Source organism: Schistocerca nitens, chromosome 3, assembly GCF_023898315.1.
Source record: "Schistocerca nitens isolate TAMUIC-IGC-003100 chromosome 3, iqSchNite1.1, whole genome shotgun sequence".
Classification (NCBI taxonomy): Eukaryota; Metazoa; Arthropoda; class Insecta; order Orthoptera; family Acrididae; genus Schistocerca; species Schistocerca nitens.
The window spans coordinates 918403208-918428845 of record NC_064616.1 but is presented as its reverse complement, the minus strand read 5'-3'; the positions used below and the strand labels follow the sequence as shown (position 1 = coordinate 918428845).

At 40.8% G+C, this 25638-nt stretch overlaps 1 protein-coding gene across 1 annotated transcript in view; it reads left to right on the top strand.

Moving 5' to 3' along the window:
- LOC126249484 (dynein axonemal heavy chain 7-like) overlaps nt 1-25271 on the top strand; it is a 1193512-nt gene extending 1168241 nt beyond the window's left edge. Inside the window, exons 56-57 of the mRNA XM_049951137.1 lie at nt 569-798; nt 25013-25271. Of these exons, the coding sequence (XP_049807094.1) occupies nt 569-798; nt 25013-25271 (489 nt within the window). The remainder of the gene's footprint in view (nt 1-568; nt 799-25012) is intronic.
- The last annotated feature ends 367 nt before the right edge of the window (nt 25272-25638 follow it).

The following is a 25638-nucleotide window of genomic DNA, read 5'->3' as shown; positions in this document are numbered from 1 at the left end:
GAAGCACTTTCTTGTTGCTGTCATCATTTAAAGCTCATACGTACACAGCCACTCTCTCTCCCAATGTTACATCACAGTTGCTGCTAGTAGTGATGACAGTTGGACCAGTTGAACACAGATAGAGTAGAAAAGTGAAGGAATAGCAGGTGGTGTTGGACGGGGTAAGGAGAGAAAATAAAAGTGTAGATACACACTGTACAGCTGCTGGCACCTTTGCAAATAGGCAGCTGAATGTTGTGATATATAGCTAGAAGATAGTACAGGTAGAGGATCCAAACTGAAAGCTAAAAGAAAAGATGACAGTTGTCTATGGTAGACTGTGGGTAATCATTCATCCCTATGTGCCTATCTGCTGCTCTAAATTCCCTCTATTTGGTCACCGGTCACCTAGCTTCATATAGGTATTTTTTTCCATCCTGAGTTTCTTAATATTATACAGTGTTACATGTATTTGGAAGCTTGTGGAAGTTGTACTTAAAAAGAGATTTTTACACTTTATCCACAAAAATTTACACTACTTTTACAGTACAATGTATAATCCAAAAACTTTGTTTCACTGGTGTTACAGGACTGGTGTGAAAAAGGAATACCATCATCTTTTTGGTTACCAGGATTCTTCTTCACTCAAGCCTTTCTTAGTGCAATTAAGTTAAATTATGCCAGAAAACATGGCATTCACATTTGCATGTTGGACTTTGACTTTGAAGTTCTTTCAGTTTATTCTGTGAATGAGGCTCCAGATGATGGTGTCTATACATATGGATTGTTTTTGGATGGTGCTAGTTGGGATTGTGTCAGGTGATTACTTTGTTAAATCAGTATTCCATATTTGGTATTTTATGATACCTTGTGTATTCACAATGAAAATGCTAGGTAGCAGCACCATAAGCAGATGGTTAAGACTACTTAGATTTCTGACAGTGTTGAATTGCATGTAACACTCCAACATGTCATTTAGTATTGCAATGTACTGCTGGCCATTAAAATTGTAATACAATTAAGGCAAGAAATAACAAATGTCAAATTGGCATGATGTGTTGCATATGCTTGGCTAGGCAAATGATTAAAATTTCACTGCAAATGCACTACATAAGCCCATTTACATTCTGTATATGAGAAAAGATTACCCAATGGGTTTCTCATTCAGAAATCACATTTTATTGTTGGTTGCTTATACGAAGATTGTGTTATGCATTGTGTAAATAGGAAAAATGATTACTAGCACATGCCGGAGCTCAGCAACAGTAGGAAGGCCCATCAAGAACGTGGTTCATTTCACAATATTGGTACTCACATTTATCAGATTCTGTGACTGTCATGCAAAAATGGAATAGATGAGTTCAGGAGAGCCATACTGAATGCAATGCAGGTTCTCAATGGCTCTATGTGACTGCTACCTGAGAATGTGGACAGATTGTTCACTCAGCTGTGCATGATTGTACAGCCATGTCTCATAACTTGAATCAGGAAATGGACTTGTTTACAGCAAGACAAGTATCCCCATTGACAGTGCAGTGACCTCTGGAGCTCTGTGGACCGTCAGCATGGTAACCATTGTTGTGGCTTCTCCCAACATGGCAGCAGAGAGACAACACTGGATACAACAAAGACACCACTCTTCCAAATAGATGTTGTGGTGTCACTCCTGTGTGTCCAGTGCAGTCATTGTGTGCACGAGCTCAGATACACCTCTTTCTGCTGCCACATCAAGGGTAACTGCTATAACAGTCACTGTGATACAGTCCATGGTGCCCAGTGGATACTCATCTTGCAGCAAACCATCTTGTTTCCTGACTCAAGATGTGTGACATGGCAGTGGGTTTACGGCATTGTTGATCAAACAGTATGTATCTCCTATCAAACATTAGTAATGCAGGTCCATTGAAACCCTGTGTAATACTGTGTATGATCCTCCAAGACCACTGATTCTACATTTGCATGAAAATCATAGGACCCTGGCCAGCATAAGCAGCAGTGTCAAGGAATGACAAGCTGCAGTCTCAATAGGCTACACTCCTACTGTTGTTGAATTTTGATGTGTACTGTTAGAAGCTTCTTCTTCTTACACGAGGCATAACACAATCATCTTACAAGCAAAACACTTTCAAATATGATTTCGGAGAGAGACACTCACTCCTTAATCTTCCCTTACAAACACTTTTTTGATGTGCTGAAATCCTAATGCATGTCACCTTCATGCTCATGCAATTGTAATAGCCAGCAGAGTAAATAAATTTGGATTATCCATGCTCAGTAATAAACTCATCCATGGCCTAGTAATAAATATCTGTCCAAATATCAGTGTTCTGATAATTTCTATTTCAGTTAGTGATGTAATTCTTGAAACTAAAGTAAAACAACACTTTTCCTGTTTTATTGTAATTAGCCTGTTCACACAGCACAGTTGCTAAAAATTTGCACTCACTGATCTGACATACGCCTTCATCATAATTGGCGTACATAATGTTCATATTGCCAATGGCTTTCCTGCAGTGGTAACACTGGTTCCTGTCAGATCACCAAAGTTAAGTACTGATGGGCTTCCCTAGGACTTCGCTGGGTGACTGTCAACCTGCCAAGTGCTGTTAGCATGCAGGGTTCACTCAGCCCTTTTCAGGAAAATTTAAGAGCTACGTGATTGAGAAGTAGTGGCTCCGGTCATGAAAACTGACAACAGCCAAGAGAGTGGTGTGCTGACCATATGGCCCTCCATATCACATCCAGTGATGCCGGTAGGCTGAGGATTACAAGACAGTTGGTCTGTACTATTGGGCATTCCAAGGCCTGTTTGGACAGAGTTTAGTTTCAATTTAATGTTCCTATTGCTATAGTTCCCATAAATCACTTTACTTCTGTATTCAACTGCCGGCCGCGGTGGTCTCGCGGTTCTAGGCGCGCAGTCCGGAACCGTGCGACTACTACGGTCGCAGGTTCGAATCCTGCCTCGTGCATGGATGTGTGTGATGTCCTTAGGTTAGTTAGGTTTAAGTAGTTCTAAGTTCTAGGGGACTGATGACCACAGCAGTTAAGTCCCATAGTGCTCAGAGCCATTTGAACCATTTGTATTCAACTTAAACAGTTATTCTCCCATTAACACAAATTCAAATATTGGGATTCATGCATTCCCAACATCCATAACGTTTCACAGTTCAGATCAATTTCTGCTTCTTAATTCAATTTCACAACATCAGTCTCCACTGAAGTGCCAAAGAAACTGGCATAGGCATGTGTATTCAAATACAGTGATGTATAAACAGGCAGAATATGGTGTTGCAGTCGGCAATACTTATATATGACAACAAGTGTCTGGCACAGTTGTTAAATTGGCTACTGCTACTACAATGGCAGGTTATCAAGATTTAAGTGAGTTTGAATATGGCATTATATTTGGTGCAGGACACAGCATCTCTGGGGTAACGATGAAGTGAGGATTTTTCTGTACAGCCATTTCATCTGGTATAAGATCAAATCTCTGATATTGCTGTGGCTGGAAAAAGACTCTGCAAGAACGGGAGCAATAACAACTGAAGAGAATCATTCAACGTGACAGAATTGCAACCCTCCACAAATTGCTGCAGATTTCAATGCTGGGCCATCAACAAATGTCAGCTTGTGAACCATTCAATGAAACATCATCGATATGGGCTTTAGGAGATGAAGGCCCACTTGTGTACCCTTAATGACTGCATGACACAAAGCTTTATGCCTTACCTGGGCCCACCAACACCGAAATTGGACTGTTGATGACTAGAAACATGTTACCTGGTTGTATGACTCTCATTTCAAATTATATCAAGCAGATGGACATGTGTGGGTATGGAGACAACCTCATGAATCCATGGATCCTGCATGTCAGCAGGGGACTGTTCAAGCTGGTGGAGGCTCTGTAATGGTGTGGGTCACGTGCAGTTGGGGTGATATGCAACACATAACATATCTAGATATGACTCTGACAGGTGACACATATGTAAGCATCCTGTCTGATCACCTGCATCCATTCATGTGCATTGTGCATTCCAAGAGACTTGGGCAATTCCAGCGGGACAATGTGGCACCTCACATGTCCAGAATTGCTACTGAGTGGCTCCAGGAACACTCTTCTGAATTTAAACGCTTCTTCTGGCCACCAAACTCCCCAGACATTAACATTGTAGAGAATATCAGGGATGCCTTACAACATGCTGTTCAGAAGAGATCTCCAGCCCCTCGCTCTCATATGGATTAATGGACAGCCCTGCAGGATTCATGGTGTCAGTTCCCTCCAGCAATACTTCAGACATTAGTCAAGTCCCTGATACGTCATGTTGCAGCACTTCTACATGCTCGTGGGGGCCCTACACGATATTACGCAGGTGTACCAGTTTCTGTGGCCCTTCAGTGTATTAATCCCTTAGTGTTGCTTTGATAGTTTTGACAGTTCCTTCATTTAAATAAATCTCACTGCTGTGGTCCATGCATTTCTCATGACCTCACAGTTTTGATTCTTGTGTCAGACCCTTTTGTACAACTGCCCACTCCAGACTACTTACTTACCTACAGTCAGTAATTTAATCTTATGAATCTAAAGGCATAGAACATTTACACAGACCACTGTTTCTCAAAAAAATTCTGAAAATTTTTAAAATAAAGACAAGATTAATTAAACTTTAAAAGAAATATTGTGAACTAAGTTAAAATTGCTTATGCCAGCTCCCATTTGTGTTATACTAACTTATATGTAACAGTCTATTCTTTTATTCTTCTAAAAGGTTAATCATTGAGTCAAAATAGAAGTATTGTTTAAGTTTATCAATGAAATTGTTGGTAAATATGTATAGTGTGTACAACTGCATGTTTGTATGAAAGAAAATAAGGAAAAAATAGTGTACTACTCACTGTAAAGATGACTCATTGAGATGCAGACATATCTAATGAAGAAATAGAAACACACTTAGCTTTTGGCCAAAGCCTCTTTCAGAAAAGGAAATGCACACACATTCATTCACACAAACAAGCACATCTCACACACATGTGACTGCCATCTCTGGCAGCACTGACCATAATGCTACTGTCATGTAGAATGGAAACAGCAGTCTGGAGAGGGAAGGGAAGGGGAATGGATGGCAGAGTATGGGTGGGGGGAGATAAGAGTGCTGTCTGGCAGACTGTGCAGAGACTAGATTGCCAACAGCTACAGTATAATGACGTTGCAGGCAGAGAGGGGAAAGGGAGGGGAGAGGAAACAGATGGCAAAAAAGGAGAGGAGCAGGAAATGGGGAAGACGGGCAGGTGCATTGGCTGCGATTGTTACACAATGAGGGTGAGAGGATGAGAATAGGGAGGAGATGATAGGACAGAGGGGGAAGCTGTTGGGTGGAGGGCATAGAGATAGTAGGTTACCAAAGTATGAAGGCCAGGATAATTTCGGGAGTGGAGAATGTGTTGTAAGGATAGCTCACATATGTGAAGTTCACAAAAGCTGGTGGTGGAGCAGAGAATGCAGATGGCCCAGGTTGTGAAGTAGCCATTGAACCCGTGCATTTTATGTTCAGCTGCATGTTGTACCACAGGATGGCCTGTGATGACTTCGTTTGTTACTATTCTCTATAGTGTTAACCTTCTCAGTGTCCATTCTTTCTCTTCTTTCTTGTGTTTATTCCCCACCTTGAAAACGCAAATATTTATGAGCCACCCTGTGACAATGATCTAATTCACACACAACACATGGTTACATGACCACATGTATTGTTGATGAAGCATCTGAGGTCCCAAATTCTTAAAATTATAATTATTGCTATTGATTCCTCTTCCTCTCTCATCCTTACATAGGTCTGAATTTTATTTTTCACACCTACCCATGCCACAAAAACTTGTGACCCTTGACATAACCAATCCCCTTTCCCACTTTTTTCTCTTATTCCAACACATGCATAATCCTGTACCACATCCATTCCTTTTCTCCCACGTTTCTGTACATTTTTTAACGTATTTGTGCGTATTTTTATGTAATTTCGCTCATTTTTGCGTATTTTTACGTATCTGTTGGTATTTTTTTAATGTGTATTTATGTTCTTTTACGTCTCTTTTCTGTTATCCAGCTCCCCTCACAACTGCCAAACACTGTCATTTGCCCATTTCGGCATCATTCAAAGTGGATCCCAGTTCCATCTTTCTGCACCAGTTCAAAAAAAGTATCCCTTTCCCTGGCTAAAACGCAGCGCCACATCCTGTTTCAATTATGCCTAAACCATGGAAGCACACAAGCATCCCCCCCCCCCTTTTCCCCAATAGCCTAACCATAGAAATTCCTTTCTCTGTGTCCCACCCTTACTTTCACAAGGACCTTCATCTTTTCAGATCCCACCAGTCCCTGGCCCTCACAAACCTGATACTGCAAAAACATGTATTTATGGCACAGCCATTCCAGAACCATCTCTGTTCACTCCACAAGTTTCTGGTAATGTGCAATCCTGCTAAATACATCATATCTCTAAAACTGAATCCCTAGTTCTCCAGCAACTGGAGGAGCTTTCCAGACACCACCTCCATAAGTTATCCAATCTGCTGACATCCTACTGCCACTTCAGAACACCACTATCCAAAGCCTATCCTACCCACAGTTTTCCTCCTTGTCAACCCCTCACAGCACCCAGCTCCTGCCTAGATGACCTTTTCAACTTGTCACATCCCACCAAACCCCGTACCAAAACTCCACCAAATTCAGACCTGAAACATCCCCAGAACACTATTGCTAACCTTTCCAGCAAAAAGCTCAGCCCCATAGAAGCTTCAGTTCTATTCAAAGGCCTCTCTTTTAGCCCGGAAACACTTCTTTGCCACCAGTCCTACCGGCCAAATCCAACCTGATCCCAACTTTGAACCCTGCCTTTTGAGTTCATACCACGACCAATCTTCATCGCCCCCCCCCCCCCATCCACACCAACCATCCCCTGGTCACCTTCCAGGAATGCCTTACCTTCAACTTGGCCTCATCTTCCTTCCCCAAGTCCCTTCCTCATAACAGCAACCTTTCAGCCAGCCATACACAACCTCAAAAAAACTCCTGACCTAATCATCCTACCTGCAGACAAATTTTCCACCACTGTCGTTATGAATCACAGTGACTGCCTGATGGAAGCCTCTGCCAGTTATCTATCTGACTGCTTCACCTATAAATTCTGCCAGAGTGTTCCCATCCCAGATGCCCAACGTAATCTCCAATCCCTGCTTAAACCCCTTGAATCCATTTCCCTCCACACTACCATGACACCCACTGACAGACACAACTTCTACATGCTTCACAAAATCCACAAACCCAACAATCCTGGGACCCCATTGTTGCTGGTTACTGAGCCCCAACTGAAAGAACTTTGGTCCTCATTGACCAACGCCTCCAATCAGTTGCCTGTAATCTAGCCTGATGTCAAAGACGCCAACCACTTCCTTCACCTACTCTCCACCTTCCCAACCCCTTTACCTTCTGGTTCCCTACTCAACACTGTTGATGCCACTTCCCTGCACTAACACCCCTCATGCCCATAGTCTTACTTCTGTTGAACACTATCTTTCCCAGCATCTTCCAAACTCCAAACTCACTGCCCTGTTAAGGTATACACACAAATATTCAGCACAACCATAGGCACCTGAATGGCACCCTCATATGCCAACCTGTTTTTGAAGCATCTAGAGGAGACCTTCCTAGCCTACCAAAATGCCAAATCCTTAGCCTGATTCAGGTTCATTGGTGATTTCTTGGTGATCTGGACCAGGGCCAAGAGACCTGATCATCATTCCTTCACAATCTTAGAACCTCAACCCAAAGTTCACCTCCTCCTCTCAGATGGCTCCATCTACACCTTTGTCCATATTAAACCCACAAACAGTACCAGCATTTTGACAGCTGTCATCCCTTCCACACCCTACCATAAAACATGGCCATCTGGGGACAGAATATCTGTAGTGGCAGAAACTCCCTGGTGCAGCATGCTGAAGCTCTCACCAAGGCCTTCACAGACAGACACTATACCCCAGACCTAGTCTGCAAACAAATCAACCATGCCATTTCCCCACATACCCACCATCCCCAAGAACCAGCTACAAAGGAGTGCCCCCTGTGTCACCCAGTACCACGCCAAACCAGAACAACTCAACCATATCCTTTGTCAGAGCTTTGATTATCTATCATCATGTCCTGAAACTACAGACATCCTGCCCAAAATCCATCCCACCCCTCCTGAAGTTTTGTTCTGCCATCCACCCAACACCCACAACAGCCTATTCCATCACCATGCCACTTCCAATCCCAACCCCTTGTCACAGGGATCATATCCCTGTGAAAGACTGAGGTGCAAGACCTGCCCAATCCATCCGTCCAACACTTCCTATTCCAGCCCCGTCACAGGCTTAACCTGTCCCACCAGAGGCTGGGACACCTGTGAATACCATTTGGATACTCGCCTCCATTACCATCTTTTCTGAACTACACATATGTGATTTATCCTTACAACAGATTCTCTGTTCTTGAGATTATCCTGGTGTCAACTTACTGTAACCTAATGCCCCTGCATCCTCCATCCAACAGTTTCAAAAGCTTCCACACCCTCTGACTATGACCTCCTCCCTATTCTCATCCCCTTACCCTCTCTGTGTGCTGCTCTCAGGCAATGCACATTCCCATCTTTCCCCTTTCCTTCTCCTCTTCTTTTTTGCTCTCCATTTTCCCTCCCCCCTACCCCCCCCCCCCTCCACCTCACTGTCTGTTCGTGCTCTAGACCCTGCACATTCCACAAGACAGCACTCATATCTCTCTCTGCATTCCCCTTCTCTGCCCACTTCATATTGCTGATTTCGTTCCACCTGATGGTTGCATTCCGGTGTGAGGTGCAAGAGAAGGTGGTCATGTGTGTGTGACAAGTGCTTGCTTGTGTGAATGAATGTGTATCTGTTTTCTTTCCTGAAGGAGGCTTTGGCTGAAAGCTAAATGTGTAATAGTCTTTTGTTGTGCCTGTCTGTACCCAAATGTGCCACTTTTACAGTCAGAAGCAAACTACCTTTTCCTTATGTTGTCAATATTCCAACATGGAGTACCCATTGTTTGATTTAATGTGAAACAAAAGAATAACATATATCAAAGTTACCCAAATAATATGGAGTATTTTTAATAATTTGGAAGGCAAATGATGGCTTGTAAACATTAATAAAAAAATTCACTTCATACCCTGTTAAAAACTGGCATAATATTGACTTTTAAATCACTTTCTTTAGGGAAAAACGCCTGACTGCACTATACAGGGTGTAAACGGTATAAGGCGCCAAAATTAACACTTGGTACATCTCGGTGTGCTTGACAAAAAAGTCTAATGACATTTTCTTGTATCATGTACTTTATTTTTGTATTATTAAAACCTAATGTTCGTAGGATAGATAGTTCAAATGGTTCAAATGGCTCTGAGCACTATGGGACTCAACTGCTGTGGTCATCAGTCCCCTAGAACTTAGAACTACTTAAACCTAACTAACCTAAGGACATCACACACATCCATGCCCGAGGCAGGATTCGAACCTGCGACCGTAGCAGTCGCACGGTTCCTGACTGCGCGCCTAGAACCGCGAGACCACCGCGGCCGGCAAGGTCGTAGTAGTAATGACAAGCTAATATCAAACACAATGTACTTCCATTAGTACAAATTCAATCAATGACCAAGTAGATACTTGTGCATTAATTACAATCAACTGTTTCACCTTTTTACGGCAATGCCATAACGAATAGGATAGCAACAAATGTCTTTCGAGCAGGAAGTTGTCGTTGTGGGAAGCGTTCTCGATAAATTCGTACTGCTGCCCTTGCAACACCTTTTGCCTCGCCATAAATTAAATGCATATCGCATAGTTCAGCTATAGTAAATCTCCTTTCCATCCTAACAGTTAAGAGAGTTGCAATAACATCTGCACAGGTTACTCGCCTACTGTCGTCGCTCGGTGTATAACAATGACGCAGCCACTCAGGCCGCAGTTGCCTGTGTGTTTACGATTTACGCTCGCGATGTCAACACGCGCAGCGGGCAATAACAGGAACCGATTGCTTACGTACGTGCACTGCCAAGTATCTACTTTTCCAAAACCATTATCCTGAGACGAACTGTTTTTTTTTTTTTTTCTGGGACAACCGTAGGAAATACGGAAACATGTTACTAGACTTTTTTTGTCAAGCATTGCGAGATGTGCCATCTGTATAATTTTGGCGCCTTATACCGTTTACACCCTGTATCTTTCCGTTCCTTGAAAGCTAGGCGGGCAGGGAGCACAGCCCACATTTGCACACAGCTTTGGGTCCCCTTGACATATATTAATGTTAAATATAACACACCCTCAACAGATTTAATTGAGAGAGTGGTATATTATGTAGGAAAAAAGAATTTTTAGCATCTTCGAAAATTGAAATTAACGTGATTTGGACTGGTACATTTTATGTATTTCTGTTAAACTTTGACAACATTACAATGTCGCAATATACAAAAACAAACCTCTTGCATATTAAATTAGAAACTAACCACCACTTCACACATACAAAATTAAACAAGCAAACAGAAAATGAATAATTTTATTCTAATAAAAATCTGAGGAATGACATCTGAAATAAACAAAAACTTGAAAATGTGAATCATAACTGATGATTAAATCTAGTAACCTGTCCAGTATGTTATGCTATTCTTTGGTGCCCTCGGTGGCTCAGATGGATAGAGCTATTCTTTGGAAAATACATGCTTTATTATTAAAGCATATTATAAAATTCCTTAGTTCTTGGATTTATTAACCTCGGCTGGAACTGAATGGTTTCCTTTTCATTAATTAACTATTGATATTACATTGTAGAATGGTTGTACTTGCAAAACAGGTCAACAGAACACTTGACTAATTGCACTGTAGTATTTCTATTGTAATTCAGAAGTGGTGAATGTCAGCACCCAAGCTTTAGCCAACTTTTTTGGCATATATCTACATGTAATTGCTGTGTTTTTGTGTTAGGGTCATTTGGTGTTGTGATTCATCCATTCATTCATTCATTTACACATGGTGTTCAGTAAATCCCACCACGAAGAAGAGTCTTCATAGATGTCAAGTGAGTCAAGCTATACAACTGAGATGTATTTGGTGTTGTGACTCATTACCAAAGACTGGAAAGTTGCACAGGTCACATAAATATTCAAGAAAGGCTATAGAAGTAATCCACTAAATTACAGGCCCCTATCATTAACATCGATATGCAGCAGGATTTTGGAACATATATTGTACTTTAACATTATGAATTACCAGTACCTTGAAAAGAACTGTTTATTGACACACAGTCAACACAGATTTAGAAAACATCATCCTTGTGAAGCACAACTAGCTCTTTACTCACAGGAAGTGTTGAGCGCTATCAATAAGAGGTTTCAAATTGATTCCATATTTCTAGATCTCTAGAATGCTTTGGACACCATACCTCACAAGCAGCTTTTAATCAAATTGTGTACTTATGGAACATCATCTCAGTTATGTGAGTGAATACGTGATTTCCTGTCCGAGAGGACACAGTTTGTAGTAATTGAAGGAAAGTCACTGAGTAAAACAGAAGTGATTTCTGGCAAACCCAAGGTAGTGTTATAGCCCTCTGCTGCTCCTTATCTATGTAAATGACTTAGGAGACAATCTGAGCAGCCATCTTAGGTTGTTTGCAGATGATGCTGTTGTTTGTCATGTAGTACAGTCATCGGAAGATCAAAACAAATTGCAGTACGATTTATATACGATATCTTTATGGTGCCAAAATTGGCAATTGAACCTAGGTAATGAAAAGTGTGACGTCATCCACATGAGTGCTAAAAGAAAGTGCTTGGGTAGTTCTTGGGTAGCTCAGTTGGTAGAGCACTTGCCCGCGAAAGGCAAAGCTCCCGAGTTCGAGTCTGGGTCCGGCACACAGTTTTAATCTGCCAGGAAGTTTCATATCAGCGCACACTCTGCTGCAGAGTGAAAATCTCATTCTTGAAACATCCCCTAGGCTGTGGCTGAGCCATGTGTCCGCAATATCCTTTCTTTCAGGAGTGCTAGGTCTGCAAGGTTCGCAGGAGAGCTTCTGTAAAGTTTGGAAGGTAGGAGACAAGGTACTGGCAGAAGTAAAGCTGTGAGGACGGGTTGTGAGTCGCGCTTGTGTAGCCCAGTTGGTAAAGCATTTGCCCGCAAAAGGCAAAGTTCCCGAGTTCGAGTCTCGCTCTGGCACAGGGTTTCAATCTGCCAGGAAGTTTCATATTAGCGCACACTCTGGAGTGAAAATCTCATTCTAAAAGAAATCCGTTGAACTTAGGTTACACGATAAATCAATCAAATCAAAAAGCAATAAATACAACTAAATACCTACAAATTACAATTACAAACAATTTAAATTGGAAAGAACATACAGACAGTGTTGTGGGGAAGGCTAACTAATGATTGTGTTTTATCGGCAGAACACTTAAAAGATGCAACAGATCTATGCCTGCACTACGCTTGTCCATACTCTTTTGGAGTAGTGCTGCGCAGTCTGGCATCCTTGCCAGAAAGGATTAACAAAGTACATCGAGAAATTTCAAAGCAGGGCAGTACATTTTGTATTAACAAGAAATTGAGACCGAGCGAGGTGGCGCAGTGGTTAGCACACTGGACTCGCATTCGGGAGGACGGCGGTTCAATCCCGTCTCCGGCCATCCTGATTTAGGTTTTCCGTGATTTCCCTAAATCGTTTCAGGCAAATGCCGGGATGGTTCCTTTGAAAGGGCACGGCCGATTTCCTTCCCAATCCTTCCCCAACCCGAGCTTGCGCTCCGTCTCTAATGACCTCGTTGTCGACGGGACGTTAAACACTAACAACCACCACCCACCAAGAAATTGAGGAGAGAGTGTCATAGACATGATACAGGTTTTGGGGTGGACATCAATACAACAAAGGTGTTCTCATTGTAGCGGGATCTTCTCACGAAATTTCAATCACCAATTTTCTCCTCTGAAAATATTTTGTTGACGCCATCCTACATAGTAAGAAGCAATCATCAGAATAAAATATGGGGAATCAGAGCTAGAAGAGAAAGATATGGGTGTTCAAGAGTGGAATAATAGAGGATTATAGTGAAGGTGCTTCGATGAACCCTGTGCCAGGCACTTAAATGTAATTTGCAGAGTTTCCACGTAGATGGAGATGTGGAAATGGGTGCATACAGCAATCTTATTGTTTCCTGCTTACTACCTCCCCTTCAAAGGTCATCTTCAGTCTCTTGCACCACAGTGCTGTTTCTATCACATGAAATGTGTTGAAACAGGAGTGTGTCAGTCTCTGCCCTATGCTCATTAAATCTATACATAAGAATTCACTATCCTGCTGTCTTGCTGTGTACCTGAAGAACAGGCCTTTAATTGAAACCTGAGAAACCATTCATTAAAATTTTGTATCTGCACATTGTGTACATGGCAACTATCATTTTACTGCAGATTGCAGTGTACTCCACCACATGATTCTTCTCGGTTATCATTAGTGTAGCAAATCTTGAGATTGTCCACCATTCATATGTCAGTGACATTGAAAATGTACTCTCAGATTCATCTATCTCGTTTACTGGTGCAACTCCATTGTGCCAATGAGTCTTTGACAACCATGAGTAAATTTTGAATGAATTAATTTTTTCCTCTTGCCAAGTTAAATAGCTTGGTATAAGTCTACAGATGTTGAAAATGACTTCTTTAAAAATTGGTACCTAATTTCCTTATTGTCAGTTCAACAATTTACCGCCTCGAGCTACCAGTAGCAAAACTAATCAATAATGATGCATTTATACACTACTGGCCATTAAAATTGCTACACCACGAAGATGACGTGCTCCAGACGCGAAATTTCACCGACAAGGAGAAGATGCTGTGAAATGCAAATGATTAGCTTTTCAGAGCATTCACACCAGGTGGCGCCGGTGGCGACACTTACAAGGTGCTGACATGAGGAAAGTTTCCAACCGATTTCTCGTACACAAACAGCAGTTGACCGGCGTTGTCTGATGAAACGTTGTCGCGGTGCCTCGTGTAAGGAGGAGAAATGCGTACCATCACGTTTCCGACTTTGATAAAGGCCGGATTGTAGCCTAACGCAATTGCGGTTTATTGTATCGCGACACCGCTGCTCGCGTTGGTCGAGATCCAATGACTGTTAGCAGAATATGGAATCGGTGGTTTCAGGAGGGTAATACGGAATGCCATGCTGGATCCCAACGGCCTCGTATCACTAGCAGTCGAGATTACAGGCACCTTAACCGCATGGCTGTAACGGATCGTGCAGCCACGTGTCGATCCCTGAGTCAACAGATGGGGACGTTTGCAAGACAACAACCATCTGCACGAACAGTTCGACGACGTTTGCAGCAGCATGAACTATCAGCTCGGAGACCATGGTTGCGGTTACACTTGACGCTGCATCACAGACAGGAGCGCCTGTGATGGTGTACTCAATGACGAACCTGGGTGCACGAATAGCAAAACGTCGTTTTTTCGGATGAATCCAGGTTCTGTTTACAGCATCATGATGGTCGCATCCGTGTTTGGCGACATCACGGTGAACGCACATTGGAAGCGTGTATTCGTCATCGCCATACTGGCGTATCACCCAGCGCGATGGTATGGGGTGCCATTGGTTACACGTCTCGGTCACCTCTTGTTCGCACTGACGGCACTTTTAACAGTGGACGTTACATTTCAGATGTGTTACGACCCATGGCTCTACTCTTCATTCAGTCCCTGCAAAACCCTACATTTCAGCAGGATAATGCACGACCGCATGTTGCAGGTCCTGTACGGGCCTTTCTGGATACAGAAAATGTTCAACTGGTGCCCTGGCCAGCACATTCTCCAGATCTCTCACCAACTGAAAACGTCTGGTCAATGGTGGCCGAGCAACTGGCTCGTCACAATACGCCAGTCACTACTCTTGATAAATTGTGGTATCGCGTTGAAGATGCATGGGCAGCTGTACCTGTACACGCCATCCAAGCCCTGTTTGACTGATTGCCCAGGCGTTTCGATGCCGTTATTACGGCCAGAGGTGGTTGTTCTGGGTACTGATTTCTCAGGGTCTATGCACCCAAATTGTGTGAAAATGTAATCACATGTCAGTTCTAGTATAATATAATTGCCCAAAGAATACCCGTTTATCATTTGCATTTCTTCTTGGTGAAGCAATTTTAATGGCCGGTACACTGAGAGTCTGCTGCCAGTAACTGCCCTTAACACATCAGTTTATCATTTTTAATGTTCTTAAAAACAGAGTAGATCTGTGTAATGGCTTATTCCCCACTTGGCTTAAAATTCAATAGTAAGACCTATGAAATAACGTAGTTCTAAAACTGTGTGTGATTCTCTGTACCTGACTCATAATGTGCCTTGCATTTTTCTTTATTCCAATACGCACAATTGAATATTTAATGTACAGGGTGGTCCACTGATCGTGACCGGGCCAAATATCTCACTAAATAAGCGTCAAACGAAAAAACTACGGTAGAAAGAACGAAACTTGTCTAGCTTGAAGGGAGAAACCAGATGGCGCTATGGTTGGCCCGCTAGATGGCGCTGCCAGAGGTAAAAACGGATATCAACTGTGGTTTTTTATTTTTAATAGGAACCCCCATTTTTTATTACTTATTCGTGTAGTACGTAAAGAAATCTGAATGTTTTAGTTGGACCACTTTTTTTCTCTTTGTGATAGATGGCGCTGTAATAGTCACAAACATATGGCTCACAATTTTAGACAAACAGTTGGTAACAGGTAGGTTCTTTAAATTAAAATACAGAACGAAAGTACGTTCGAACATTTTATTTCGGTTGTTCCACTGTGATACCTGTACCTTTGTGAACTTATCATTTCTGAGAACGCATGCTGTTACAGCGTGATTACCTGAAAATACCACATTAATGCAGTAAACGGTCAAAACGATGTCCGTCAACCTCAATGCATTTGACAATACGTGTAACGATATTCCTCTCAACAGCGAGTAGTTCACCTTCCGTAATGTTCGCACATGCATTGACAATGCGCTGACGCATGTTGTCAGGCGTTGTCGGTGGATCACGATAGCAAAAATCCTTAAACTTTCCGCACAGAAAGAAATCCGGGGACGTGAGATCTGGTAAACGTGCGGGCCATGGTATGGTGCTTCGACGACCAATCCACCTCTTATGAAATATGCTATTCAGTACCGGTTCAACCACACGCGAGCTATGTGCCGGACATCCAACATGTTGGAAGAACATCGCGATTCTGTCATGCAGTGAAACATCTTGTAGTAACATCGGTAGCACATTACATAGGAAATCAGCATACATTGCACCATTTAGATTGCCATCGATAAAATGGGGGCCAATTATCCTTCCTCCCATAATGTCGCACCATACATTCACCCGCCAAGGTCGCTGATGTTCCACTTGTCCTAGCCATCGTGGATTTTCCGTTGCCCAATTGTGCATATTATGCCGCTTTACGTTATAGCTGTTTGTGAATGACGTTTCGTCGCTAAATAGAACGCGTGCAAAAAATCTGTCATCGTCCCGTAATTTCTCTTGTGCGCAGTGGCAGAACTGTTCAAAGTCGTCGCCATTCAATTCCTGATGCGTAGAAATATAGTACGGGTGCAATCGATGTTGATGTAGCATTTTCAACGCCGACGTTTCTGAGATTCGCGATTCCCGCGCAATTTGTCTGCTACTGATGTGCGGATTAGCCGTGGCAGCACCTAAAACACCTACATGGGCATCATCATTTGTTGCAGGTCGTGGATGACGTTTCACATGTGGCTTAACACTTCCTGTTTCCTTTAATAACGTAACTATCTGGCGAACGGTGGAGACACTTGGATGATGTCGTCCAGGATACCGAGCAGCATACATAGTACACGCCTGTTGGGCATTTTGATCACAATAGTGGTAAACGGTCCACTTTAAGACGGGTAATGTATCACGAAGCAAATACCGTCCGCACTGGCGGAATGTTACGCAATACCATGTACTTATACGTTTGTGACTATTACATCGCCATCTGTCACAAAGCGAAAAAAGTGGTCCAATTAAAACTTTCATATTTCTTTACGTAGTACACGAATATGTAATAAAAAATGGGGGTTCCTATTTAAAAAAACGCAGTTGATATCCTTTTTCCTATGGCAGCGCCATCTAGCGTGCCAACCATAGCGCCAGCTGGTTTACCCCTTCAAAATGGTTCAAATGGCTCTGAGCACTATGGGACTTAACATCTGAGGTCATCAGTCCCCTAGAACTTAGAACTACTTAAACCTAACTAACCTAAGGACGTCACACACATCCATGCCCGAGGCAGGATTCGAACCTGCGACTGTAGCGGTCGCACGGTTCCAGACTGTAGCGCCGAGAACCGCTCGGCCACGGCGGCTGGCTACCCCTTCAATTTAGACGAGTTTCATTCCTTGTAGTTTTTTCGTTTGATGCTTATTTCGAGAGATATTTGACCTGGTCACTATCAATGGAGCACCCTGTATACAGTCAGGTCCACAATAAAGTGTATACCATTATCTGTATGAAATAAAAGACACTATTATGAGTATATATTTATATGAAAAGACGTGTTATTACTAATTGCACAATTACCTGATATCCAATTGCAGCTGTTATCAGTTATAGCTTGGCACCTTTTTGGCATGCCTTCCATCAGATTTTATGCATATTCTCACAGTAACAGTATCCAAATCAACCTGATTTTATATGACAGCTGCTTCAAAGTATATATTGGCTTTCCTTTAAGCTTCATCTTAATATACGACCAAACACTTTTGATAGGATTTGCATCTGGAGAAATTGCAGGCGAACACATCAAGGACACCCAATTGTCTTACTTCTGCACTGTACAGAGACGGCTGCGATGTTTTGGACCGTTATACTCTTGAAGCACCTAGTTTGCCTTGTTTGAACCAAGGAGTTCTCTTAATGGAGCTCAGAAGTCATTTTTGATAAATGTTGTTCATTTTTAAGCGTTTAAATTGGCTGTTAATTAGTGCAAATAGCCAAAACTGTAACTGACAAAACAAAACATTCAAGTCTCACACTGTTACAATGTGTAAAAGTTCATTGTTTACAGGTACTACCAGAGGTGTTGCTCCAGATGTTACATTTAACATTATGCATACAGTTTCTTGTGGAACTGACTGTATTCTCTCCATTCCAACTTTCTCAATGTTCTAAAGAAATAATGTGCAATTTTCACAGGTTGTTCTATTTTATGTCATGTCCCTTTCTGAAACATATTTTTTGGTGTGTCCATTTATCCTTAATAGTCTATTACTTTCATTTTCACTGATTTTCACTGTTGATTGTAGTCTTTTACACTGAGTCATTCCTGTAATTTCACCAGCCACTATTTTGAAAAACTTTATCATCATCATAGACATCTAAATATCCAGTGCTTTTGAGTAATCTCTTTCTAATCCTCAAAATACTACTTAAATTTCAATGGACACAACACAGACAAAAATGGCTTCTCTGTTGCTTTACAATAAAATGATCTCAACAATTAATTTAATTACAAGTGCAAGTATTTGATCCCTGTTTCTAATATTGTCACATGGCTTTTCAAACATTTGCATTACTCTATAGAGACGTTTGCCTATCTCCAGTCTGCCTTCACATTCCAGATTTCCACAATATAAAATAAACATTTTTATTTCTACATACTGTTGTCTCTCAATTTCTGTATGCCACCTTGCTTGGGGTGGGTAGCATTTTTTTAAATCAATGTCGTGTTTAAAAATGTTTTTCTCATAATAAAATAATAATGGTTAAAAAACAAATTATATCGTAAATATCAAATAAATTATGAAGTAGAAATCATTGTATATATGAAGCAAAAACATGTTCCAGTAGCTTAAAGTATATTTTTCACTGAGCAAGTTACTGTAATTGTAAAACTGACTAATCCTTACATCAAAGCAAGAGGTCCCGTGAATGTCTTTAAAAGTCAGATGTGAAACTGTAATGCATAATTTATTTCAACTGCATTAAAATATGTTAAAAACAATATTATGGCTATGTTTTCTGCTTATAAGTACGATTATGTAGTATATTGTTTTCTAAGAAACCACTCCACAATTCACCATAAGACATTACGAAAAACTGTGGAAAACATAAATCAGGATTACCAACTGCAGATTAGTACTTCAATTTTGACTAATGCCAAGTACAATGCCCTAAGCATTGAACCAGTTCACCTGGTTATCATGTACTGAATGGAAGTTTGGAATTTCAGCTAGGACATTAAGACATCTTGCCACAAATGAAAACAATGTTCTAATCCAAACACTATTGGCTAAATTCATTCATTTCCATTTTCTCAACTTTCAAAAGACACTCTAAAAATAGTAAATTTCCTTACTGAGTAATGGGCTTTGAAGGCAAGAATGATGTCTTCCTTTTTTGGTAAAGTTTCAACAAAATTTGTTCTCCATTGTCTTCCTTCAGCCTGTGGATAATGTTCCTGACTTGTAACTGTCATCTGAAGGTGAGCATAAGCCAAAGGTAGAGCAGTATACTGTAGTGTTTGTATTGTCACGGAAAGAAAGGAGGAGGCAGAGACAAACATTTGTCTGATTTACGCATCTTCATATTTCCATCATTTAATGATTGTTCCATAAAATTTCAGGCGTGCAGCAGCGTAAATTTCACTCCTTCTTCTAATATTTTAGCTGTATATCGTTCAGCCATCTTCAGAGTGAACCAAGATGACTAACACTTCAGCAATTACCCAGTCCTTTTAAACCTGTGGACCACCCCGTTGCACATGTGGACACAGAACTTTTAAGACAGACCTTTTACACTAGAGGAAACAGATAAACAATGATGCAATAGAGCATTCAGCCACCATAGGTAAGACATCCTGGAGACTAATCAATAACCATTGTAAAGCCACCAGCAAGGGACAAAGTGAACCAGTGAAAATTAGACATGAGGGCCATCTAGTGAAAGATCCAAATGAAGTATGTGATTTATTCAATAAGCATTTTATCTCTCCTTTTGACCAACCAGCTCCTATTATAGATCTACAGGCTGGCACACCAAATGATGTCACGGATGGTATAGAGCTCGAATTTATGGAGGTGAATGAACAGGAAATATGTAACACAATACAAAAGCTAAAGAACAAGCACTCATCTGGATGCGATGGTATCCCAAGTGTGGTGTTAAAGAAATGTGCAAATGAAATAACTACACCCCTTACCTATCTTATCAACTGTAGTATTAATGAAAACATATACCCAAATGCCTTAAAGATAAGTGTAGTTCAGCCAATCCATAAGAAGGTAAATAAAGAAGAAGTTTCTAATTATACAAGGTGTTATTGGAAAGTTTTAGGAATGGGCTTGTAATTGTACAATGTTGGTACTTACATGCTACTGTGATGCATCTCCTTCAGAATAGTCCCCTTCTGACTGAACACACTGACTCCAACGGTGTTTACACTTTTGGTAACATTCCTGGAAATTTTTTTGTTATGGACGCTCTCCGTATTTGCCTGGATGTCTTCAGTCGAGTCATATCGCTTCCCTTTCAGTGAAAATTTCATTTTAGGAAACAGGTAGAAGTCCGCAGGGCCCAATTCAGAGAAATATGGCAATTATGGAAGCACAGGAATTTTGAATTTGGCTAAAAATTCAACGATGGAGAAGGCATGATGAACCGGAGCAGTGACATGGTGTAGCACCCAACTAAGATCTTCAGTTAAAATTGACTGAACTGCATAGAAACTTAAATTAAGTTCATCACACATCTCACTAATTGTAAGTCTACGATCAGAACACACTAAGTCACAAACTTTCACTACATTTTTATTCGTTTTTGAGGTGGATGGACGGCCAGACCATGGTTCATCTTCAAATGATTCGTGGCCATTTTTAAATCTGTTGAACAAGACAAAAATATTTGACTGGCTCATATAATTATATCCAAAAGCTGTTTTAATAGTCATAGGTCTCAGCAGCTGATTTCTGGGTTTTAAAACAAAATTTCACACAAACTCCTTGCTCCGTTTTTATTCACACTGACAGAATCCGGCAACAAGCCCTAACAGACACGCACTCAACCAGCTGCCACAATGAACTGAATAAAGGAAACACAGTTTCCTGTCAGAGGGCGTTCAAGCACAAGGCAATGAATCACTCCCCATCCTCCATGTACCTGCACACCAAACCAGTAACCAGTAGCGGATCCATTCTTATAACTTTCCAGTCACACCTGATACACCGATATCACTAACCCCTACCTTCAGTAAAATATTTGAAACAGTTATCCTATCCCAAATCTACATTTCTCTCAAGACACAAAATGCTTACTGAATCGCAGTATGGGTTTAGGAAAGACCTAAGCACGGCCAATGCTATTACCAGATTCTTCCATGAAGTATGTAGCAATATAGAATGAGGTGTGCACTCAGCCAGAATATTCCTTGAGCTGAGCAAAGCTTTTGACTCAGTAAACCATGAGCTTCTCTTAAAAAACTGCAGGCGTAAAATATCAGTGATGCATCAATGAAAGTTCTATCCACCTATCTGGTGAATACGAAACAGTGTACCAAACTTACACATCGAATTGACAATAACATCTTAAATTTTAAATCCACAACTGAAACAGTGACACAGGGGTCCCTCAAGGCTCTATTCGTAGAGCTTTCCTATTTTTAGCATATATTAATGACGTTGTACATCCCATTAACTCGCACATTGTAAATTATGCTGATGACATCTCATTTTTATTTCATGGTAAAGATTGTGAGGAACTGAGATTTTCAGCAAGTATTGGGATACTACAATTAAATCCATATTTTCATGCACAAGGATTAAAGGTCAATGTAAATAAATCCCAGATGCTAATATTTACAACTGGCAGCTCACACTACTCATGCATAAATGAGGTAGTCAGCAAAGTGGCAGAGGAAGCTAACAAATGTAAATTTGTAGGAAGCCATCTGTACTCAAACCTTTGGTGGATTAGCCACATTAACGCTGAATGTAAAAAAGTCAGCAAATGGGCTGTATCTTCTTAGCCAACTGTCCAAAATGGTGCCCACCCACATGCTTAAAACTGTATCTATCCTCATCTTAGCTACTGTATAGACATTGAAGGTTGTGCTGCAGACATTCACCTTAACAGAGTACTATTGCTACAAAAAAGAGGGTTAAGGATTATACATGGATTAGGCTATAAAGACTTTTGCCATGATGTTTTGAGACAACACAAGTACTTCACCATATACGCTTTGTATCTTTGTATCTTTTAATTACTTTTTTTCTCACAGAAAATGTAGTGATATATGTGACCACAACACCAGGTCCAAAGAAAATTACTACCGACAAAGAACAAGATTAAAAATGAAGGACCAGAGCCCGTATACTAATGGACTGATATCGTATAATAAACAGCCAGAGTCCTTGAAATACAGTAATAAAAAGCAATTCAAATCAAAACTAAATGAATTCTTAATTGAAAAGTGTCACTATTCACTCAAAGAATTTTAAATGGTTAAGTTTAAGAGCTGTGAAATAATGTACAAAAAAATTGGCTGTATTAATATGTGTAAGATGTAATGTATTTTGACAAGCATCAATTTACCGTTTAACTATTACCTGTAAAGTTAAGATCTAAATGTATTTTATGTTTGTAACTGTACTTGACGTTTGCAAAAGCCATCATATTGATGACTCCACGTAAAAAAAATCTAAATAAATAAATAAATGTACAAGGTGCCAGAGACGTTGATCAGCGGCAAAGAGGCACAACATATGCATGAAATTAGATCTATTGCTGCGCAGTCATTTCACATGGTGATATTGTTGTATCACTGTAAGCCCCACTGTCGTAATGTCTTTGTGAGTTTATTACAGAAAGTGCCGGATTCAATGATTTGTCCTAACTGAAGTCGCTTTCTCTATTAATTAAATTCGTCACCAAACAAATTTCAATTGCTTCTTTCACTACTGAATCCTAGAAAGATGAAGTCAAGGCTAAAATTTTGACGTTATCGTACACCATAGAGTGCCTAGTGTCAATACAGTGCTCTGCCAGCGACAGTTTATTATGTTGTAAGAGCTGGGTGTACCTGTGCTGCACTGTACGTCTCTTATGGAGCATATATGTTGTCCATCTGATGTATGAACGGCCACACTCAAAGGGGATCTTGTAAATGCCATGCTTCCAAAGCACTAAGTCTTCTTTAATGGAACTCAGGAGTGCTACTGTCTTTGGCAGAGGGCGAAAATCACTTTCACTTTGTGTTTTCCGGGGATCCATCCTATTTTTCATGAGAGGCTTCCACGTATGACAGAAAAGCCACGGACTTAAAACTTTGTGTGTCTTCTGCATTCCTTATGCCCACTGTTGGTCCCATTAGTAGTGCCTTATATACCTGTTGCGGAGAGTACCCATTGGCTTCAAAAACTCTTCTCAAGTGTAGAATCACTCAAACTGAACAGTTCGGATACATTAGTCAGTTTCAGTGTAGTGTCATTGTCCACAAAGGTTCCTCTTTAAGAATCATTATTTCTTACTGGCAAAACCTTTGTTAAAGAGTTTTCAGCTTTGTTTGAATATGTTTTGATCTCGACACATTTTTAATTCAATAAAGAATTTTATGAACAGACTGATGTTGTCACCTTGGGTAGTCCTTTGTCGCCCTTGGTGGCCAAATTTTTTATGGAAGACTTCGAGGAAAAGGAACTGGAATCTACTAGCTTGAATCCCACAGTATTTTTGGATGTATGTCAGTGACACGTTTGTAGTACAGTTCCGTGGTGACAATAAATTAAAGAATTTTAAAATGATCTGAATTCCGTCCATAGAAAAATTCAGTTCGTGATGGAAATCGAAAAAGATGGGTGCTTTCCAATTTTGGATGTTTTGGTACAACACAAAGATGATGGCCCTTTGGGACGTGCAGTATATCAGAAACCAACCCATACTGATTTATATTTATGTTCATAGCTGCCACCATCCTTTGCAGACGATGAGTGTACTCAGAACTCTGGTACACAGAGCACATACCATTGTTGACGACAGCAGTCTGGAGGACGAGCCTCTACAGTTGAGAAGAGTTTTTGAAGCAATGGGTACTCTCCACAGCAGATATGTGTGGCACTATAAATGACACCAACAGTGGCCATAAGTAAAGTTCTAAATCCGTGGCTTTTCTGCCATATGTGGGAAACCTATCATCAAAAATAGGACGCATCCTTGGCAAACACAAAGAGCTAGGATTTTTCACCCTCCACCAAAGACAGCAGCATTCCTAGGTTCCATTAAAGATGATTGGCACTTCGAAAGCCCTGTCAGTGTGGCCATTCATACATTGGACAGATGACATGTGCAATCCATGAGAGCTGCACAGTGCACCACAGGTATATCCAGTTCTTGCAACCTAACAGATTGGCGGTGGCAGAGCACTGTATTGACACTGGGCACTCTATGGTGTATGATAACGTCGAAATTTTAGCCTCGATTTCATCTTTCTGGGACTCAGTAGTGAAAGAAGCAATTGAAATTTAGTTGGTGATGAATTTAATTTATAGAGATAGCAACTTCAGCTTGGACAAATCATGGAATCCAGCGCTTTCTGTAATAAATTCACAAAGACATCGCGACAGTGTACCTCACAGTGATACAACAGTATCATTGTGTTCGTCGACTGTTCAGTCATAGATCTAATTTCATGCATAAGTTGTGCCTCTTTGCCGCTGATCAACGTGTCTGGAACATTGTATATCTGTCGTCACATGCGCAGTGACATGGTCTGAGGATTTAAAAGGACAGGGCAATTGCAGGAGTATCAGTCGCCTCTGCTCACTCTGAAGATGGCTGGACAGTATACAGCCGAAATATTTGATGAAGAAGTGAAATTTATGTGGCTGCGAAATTTTATGGAACATTTGTCTCACATACGCAACTACATGAGAACAATGAATGTATCAAATTAATGTTGCAGGAACCAGCTGGCAGATCAATATCCGAAACAAATACAGGAAGAGATGCCAATAATTTGGATAAAAATTGCAGAGATCTCTAAGTTAACATGGAGAAACTTTTACGTATGTCCACTCTACAGAACACCTGAACGTCGAGGAATAATTATGACAAATGGGCTATCAACAAATTTTGTGATAGCTATGTTACTACCAACTGAACTTCCTCAATCCCACTGGATAAAGAGAGGAGTAGCACTTCTCTGCCAAACAAATAAATAATAGATATGCATTATATTTTTATTTGTCTGGAAGTACCAAATTATAGTCAAAAATAAATATTCATAGCTTAAGCAATGTGTCACGCATTAATTTTATGTTCAGGTCACACCTACATACATATTGGAGTCATTCTGAAAGTTATGTGAGACCCACCCTACTGTTACGAATACTAATTTTTATTTTCGTCATAAATTATGTACATCAACTTAATTTACAGATTTTTCTTTTAGTGGAACAGGGCTCGCCTATGATTTACTGATGGTACTTGCTAGCTATTTGCCAGATATCCTTAGCTTGCTGAAATATGGTTTTAGGTAGAAAATTTTTAAGGAACAGACGCAACACAAATTTAGTTAACTTGGCCAGT